The 6,619-nt window shown below is 42.9% G+C and overlaps 1 protein-coding gene across 2 annotated transcripts in view; it reads right to left on the bottom strand.

The window, feature by feature from the left end:
• The window catches only part of marco (macrophage receptor with collagenous structure), a 62,197-nt gene that overhangs the window by 19,194 nt on the left and 36,384 nt on the right, over window positions 1-6,619 (bottom strand). For both annotated transcript variants that reach the window (XM_050048356.1, XM_050048355.1), the window contains one exon: window positions 3,109-3,144. In XM_050048356.1, coding sequence (XP_049904313.1) covers window positions 3,109-3,144 — 36 coding nt within the window. The remainder of the gene's footprint in view (window positions 1-3,108; window positions 3,145-6,619) is intronic.

Genomic DNA, 6,619 nt, shown 5'->3' on the forward strand with positions numbered 1-6,619 from the left:
CAGGGGGAGGTGTCGACAGATCCAGCTTGGCGCAGTGACAGTTTCGTGCCAAAAGGCTTCGCCGAAGGTGCACTAAAAGCTCGCCATCTGAAACCAGGTCTACTGTCAACGCAGGGGGAGCGCGGCCGGTGTAAGCCGAAGTTTGGCTGACCGGCAGACAGTGCGCACACGTCACCAGAACCTCACAGGCAGGTTTCCAGAATGTCAGGCACATCAACGATGCAATAAATAGCCACAAAACCACTATTCAATGCAACTATCTGCAATCAGCACATAAATGTATCTCTATATTGACTGTCCCGTCACATCTGATGTCAGATCAAAGCGGATTGGCACCGATTGGCACGTTTGGCACACGTAATGGAAACCCAACCTGATTTGATTAAACAGCTGCAAACTTATGAGTTCACATCCCTCTCAGCCAACCACAAACAGCCACAGCATCAGATAGGGAGTATATATTCAGCATCTGTCATCTTAGAAAAGTCAAAAGAAAAGAAACAGAGTGAGACTGCGAGAGAGAAAGAGAGAGCGCGCGCACAAGAGAAACGCATCATTGATTAACAATTGTGGTGACCTCCTCCCAGGCTACCTTTGCATCATCAGTCCGTGGAGGTCTGCTCGCAGTTCCGTATTTTCGGACACTGCGAGCAGACCTCCTGGACCAAAACATCAGTTTCCTCCTGGGAGAAGTCTGGCCGTCTGACGCTGCTGCTCTCTTCTGCCATGGCGAATTGAGTAAACTCTCATTACGCCTTCGCGCGGCGCATTTAAGGGCGAGGAGAGGGGCTCATTTGATTGGTGTGATGTGTGTAAAACCCACTCCACGCCTTCTCTCCTCCCTCTTTCCGACTTGCGCAGGTAGGAGGGACGGAGGTGGGACAGACGAGTAGCTGCGCCAGCGCGCACGGTGTGCCAAACTTGCAAAATCCGCCTGGCCACACCCAGTTGGCGAAGCGCAGGTGCGCTGCGCCCCCGCCTCGCCCGGTCTGCGAAACTAGAGCCCAAAGTGTGGAGAAGAGGGACCGGGAAAAGCGGCGGACCTCCGGGGAAGCCTGCTCCGTTCTCCCCGCAGTTAGGGACCGTTCGCCACGGTACTGCTGCTGGGCAGGGTGGCTGTAGTGTGTCCTGAGTTACAGAGGACCTGGAGAATGTTTTAGGATAGTAATAACATTATATAAGATAATCATATTACAAAGTTAATATAAGATAATAACATTAAAGACAAAATTAAATTGCAATACTTTTTCAAAACTTGATGATTTTACCTTTCTGTACATTTTGTATACAAATTCATTTCAATTTACAATGTTCAGAATTTTCTTCCCCCCTTCATGCATTTCACAGTCACATACTCCAAGTCCGGGGAGCAGTGGTAACAGAAGAAGAAGCCAGTAACAACATGACGAAATCTACATCGAGATCTCTGCATTTTTGGACAGATGAAATGTACAGAGCTGTAAAGTTGTTCACCATGGTATCAGTTTTTACTGCTAGCTACCAGTATCCAACATATTTGCCGATTGTTTGGTCTGTGATGTAATAAGTCAACTGGAAAAGGTCCAATACCAACAAGCTGAAAGGGAGCATATTGCCACCTACTGTAGTAGAGTAGGACATAATGGATTCCCCTCCTGTGCTTGTGTACTGGGTCAAGGACAGTGGTCCAATCAAATGGCCTAGTCCAGCTATAACTGGAGCTCCACTTAAAGTGAAACTTACCTTTCTGGAAATTTTATGCTTTTCTTTGTTTAGGTTAAAATGCTATTAATAAGTTGATGGCACACTAAAATGCAAGTGAATTCCACCAGAGATCAAAACTCATAATTATACCATTCTCATATGGTTCTAAGAAAACTCCGACCAATCATTGCATGCAATGATTGGCCGAGTGTCCTTTCTGTCTTCCTCACGTGGAGGCCTCCGACTGACGTAACCACTCGCGTAAAATCGAGCAATGGTGAAGGCTGATGCAGCTTCGTCCTGAGCTAAAAAGGAACGAGATGGTCGCAGAGTTTCTGCTGGACAGGTATTTTTAGTTTGCCTCTAATGTAACATAGGCTATAACGTTATATATGACAACACAGCATCCAATTGCTAATGGCTAACATTAGCCTACTTTAGCGTAGCCTCTGAAACATTAACGTTATCTTCCTTGTGCGTTTCTACTTGCTAGTAACGTTAACGCTACTATCTAACGTTAGGACTGTAACCTTATTCTAAAACTCATCAGTTAGCACTGACTCTGGTTGAGTTTTAAAACTCTGGGGGTGCGTTTGACTATCTTGGTTGTAACGTTGTACTCGCTCTCTCTCTCTCTCTCTCTCTCTCTCTCTTTATCTATCTATCTAACATTACCTTGGCAACGCCTACGTCTATCATAGACATAATGAAGATGTAATGGAGGAGGGGGGAGTAGGCCTTTGGAGGGAGGTGGAGTTGCAAGAGGAGGGGGATGGGACTTTGGAGGGAGGCGGGAGTTGTGGATGTTCAAATTTTTTCTAGGTGCTGTGTGAAATGCAAGAAAGGTAAGAGTAGCTTTAAATGTCCATGTAAACATACTGACTGAGAAATACAGCAAAGAAAGTGCAATGTCACCAACTGTGTTGCACCAGCTAGCTTTGCAACAGAATGATAAAATTAATCTCTCATTAATAATGTAAAATTTATAAATGCGCCTTTGATTGACATTTTACATAACACTGTGTAGCCTGCAAAAATAATAACACTATCAGTGAAATTGGCTGACAACCTAAAAACAATGTTTTACCATGAAGTCACATCTCTCACCTTACATGTAATCTCCTCTTATCATTTCATCTGCAGCTATCTCAGCTAACACAATATGGGCACTGGTCTAAGGTCTGTGTGAGGAGCTCAAATTCTAACCACACATATTTCTCTCTAAAAAACACCAGGTTATGTGTAAGAAATGACATCTGCATACATACTTATACATCTGGCCCCTGGTGTTTGGATTTTTGTGACAAAAGTTAGAATGTTTTGCTATTATCTGATGTTTTCTGTAACTTTCTGTAATGCTTTGCACAGTACATCACATACGGAAGAAGCATGACTATAAATCCTGTAAATTTAAGACACACTCACCCTCAGTTCCATTGAAACCAGGAGGTCCACTTACACCTGATGACAAGACAACAAAATAACATGTTATGAAAGACATCCATGATGTGGGCTGCTAGACCTTGTTTAACCACTAAATGAACATGAGTGGATTAAATCTACAGTTTAATGTTCTGGTTATCTTTAGAGGCCAGATCAGCAACCAAAAATTCTCCTGATTCACTGGACCGTGATGTCTGTGTTGAATAAGCTGGCAAGTGAGAGTCAGTGCAAACTGAAGAACACTATGTTAAAAACACAACAGGTATGGATTCACAACTCTTGACACTCAACATGTGTAGCTTACTGAAGTTCCTGTAGTTTTGCACAAGAAAAAAACTCCTTACAATGCGGACACAGTCTCCCTCTGAAGCACCTGGAGTATAGGATTTAAATCACAACAAAAACACTAGTGACTCACTCACCAGAGAATGAAACCAAACACTGCATATTTTCTTCCATGTGTCAAACATGAATTAGGACTGCTGCCAAGCACCATTATGAATACGGACCTGATATTTGTCAGTCAATCAAAAATGTATCACCTGCCTACCAAAGTGTTACACAACTGTAACAGCCTTTTACACAAATACTTGTCACAGTTATAGTTTTTATTTGTTTTCTTGGATCTGTTATCAACTAAAAAAATGAATATTAGCATACGCATTCTGTTAAATTCACCTAAAACGTCTATCCAAGGTAAGGTATCCAAAGTAAACTGAAAGCTGTTCTTGTTCCATTTTTAGTACATGTCCATGCATGGTCTCAATTGAAAGGTAACACTGAATACTTTTTCCTAACATTCAGCATCACTGTAAGTGCTTCTGTCATTGAGTTATATAGGTTTCAACATACTGAAATTAAAGGGTTTTTTTATGGGTTTTTGTTTTTTTTTATCTTCACCTGAATATTTTTTTTGGAAAAGATGCTGCAGATGATTGGAACTTGGAGATATTAGCTGGAAAACACAATAGGGCCATATCATGAAGTCATGCGACATCTGTTTATTAGTTCTGTACATTTATAAACAGTCTATGGTGACAGTAAGGGCTTAAAAACTGCTGTGGAGTGTCATTGACTACAAGACCCATACACCTCAGGCAAGGTCGGCCTATCCCTGGCCTTTTAAATACCTCTAAACTACAAGAAATGTGTTCCCTTAGCTCAGGCCCTGGTTTTCTTTTAGGCAATAGCAGCAAAATTGGAAGTTCCAATTGGCTCAAGTGAGGTGTCAATGGAAAAGCCAGGAGCTCACCTCCATTATGAGGTCCCGACCAGCTGTTTTGTTTACACACAGGACAAAGCAATTATGGATAATATGTGGAGAAATTTGAAACAATGAAACAGCACTCCAGGGATATCTAAGGATGTAATAATTTGTTTGGATTAAATATTTTTGCTGGATTTATTTCATTTGGAGTACTGTCAGTGTGTGACAAATGAAATTGCAGTAGTGTAAACTGTGATTTGGTCTGGATAATATAAATCTGTGGAACAATTTTTTTTTTTTTTTCTGAAGTGTTCATTGAGCCTGCTGTGGTGGTTGTATCTTGAGATGGTCAAACACAGTTTTCTAATGATATATTGTATGTATAAACCGCTTAAACAACAACTAAAACAGCAGTCATTTTTCATATCATAATCATCAAAAATCACCTTAGGAGGGCCCGCAGATGGGCCATTGGATTTCTAATAGTTTTAAAACAAGTAGGTATGCATGAATCTGGTGTGTAATTTACACATGCAGGCCAGCTGATTGACTTTTTCCTCTACTCTGCCATTACAGTGTGGTTTTGAAAAAAATAAAAGAAAAAGAAAAAATAAATATACATATATGTGTATATTTATTTATTTTTAAGATGTAATAAACTCACTGCATACACAAATCTGATCAATTTGCCACATGATAATAATGATCATCATAATCCGGGAGGTCCAAGCTCGCAGTGTCCGAATATACGGAACTGCAAGCAGACCTCCACGGGCTGATGATGCATACAGTAGCCTGTAAAAAGAACTTGTCTTTCCTAATTGAATTGTGATCATTTTGGCATGTAAATCACAAAATCAAAGATGTGAAAACGTTTGATAAACTTGATTTTGACATAAACACAACAATAACCTGATAAACTTGATTTTGACATAAACACAACAATAACCAGCTTCTGTCAACTAAAAACGTAAACTTACAGCCCTACAAGTACAAATGTATATGTAAAAAAAAAAAAAGCTTTTAGAACGTAAAACTGAAGATCATCTTGTCAGGAGGAGGAGGAGGAGGATGACCCCAGCTCCGCAGCCAGACCAGACGGGCCCGGGTGCAGCCACGGGACCAACCCTTCCTGCACCTTCAGGCGGGGGGGTTCAGGATGCTTGAGAGGGAGCTGGGCTCTCTAACCTCCCGGGTTAAAATAAAATAAATTTACAATTTGTTGACAGCATTTCTCTCGTGCGTGCGCGCTCTCCCTTTCTCTCTCGCAGTGTCACTCTGTTTCTTTTCTTTTGGCTTTTCTAAGATGACAGATGCTGAATATATACTCCCTATCTGATGCTGTGGCTGTTTGTGGTTAGCTGAGAGGGATGTGAACTTATTAGTTTGCAGCTGTGTTAATCAAATCAGGTTGGGTTTCCATTACGCGTGCCAAACGTGCCAATCCCCTTTGATCTGACATCAGATGTAACTGGACAGTCCATATAGAGATACATTTATCGTCTCCTCAGCTGTAAAACGCTCACTCTTTCCAGTTGGTAGGTCCGCCATCTAACTAGCTCTCCGCCGTGTGCTCCAATCACGCCTCTTTTAAAGGGAATGAGAGGTGACACTCTGATTGGCTTATTGAATGATATGCCCAAAACACACCCATGACTAATTCACAGAGTAAGTCAACCCTTTTACACTCTCCGCCATGGTACACAGTCTGAAAACGCGCTGTCTAACTAGCAAGTGACTGGGACACGCCCATGCGCCGCACCCCTGGCGCTTTGCATTTTAGACCATCTAAATAGGGCTCTTCGACTTACACCGGCTGCGCTCCGCCTGAGGTGGGAAGCTTAAGGCCTCTAGTTTCACAGACCGGGCGAGGCGGAGACGCAGCGCACCTGCGCTTCTCCAACTGGGTGTGGCCAGGCAGATTTTGCAAGTTTGGCACACCGCTCGCACTGGCGCAGCTACTCCTCTTTCCCACCTCCGTCCCTCCTACCTGCGCAAGTCGGAAAGAGGGAGGAGAGAAGGCGTGGGTTTTACACACATCACACCAATCAAATGAGCCCCTCTCCTCGCCCTTAAATGCGCCGCGCGAAGGCGTAATGAGAGTTTACTCAATTCGCCATGGCAGAAGAGAGCAGCAGCGTCAGATGGCCAAACTTCTCCCAGGAGGAAACTGATGTTTTGGTCCGGGAGGTCCAAGCTCGCAGTGTCCGAATATATGGAACTGCGAGCAGACTGATGATGCAAAGGTAGCCTGGGAGGATTGTCACCACAATTGTAAATCAAGTA

The sequence above is a fragment of the Epinephelus moara genome, chromosome 7 (genome assembly GCF_006386435.1).
Source record: "Epinephelus moara isolate mb chromosome 7, YSFRI_EMoa_1.0, whole genome shotgun sequence".
NCBI classification, from domain to species: domain Eukaryota; kingdom Metazoa; phylum Chordata; class Actinopteri; order Perciformes; family Serranidae; genus Epinephelus; species Epinephelus moara.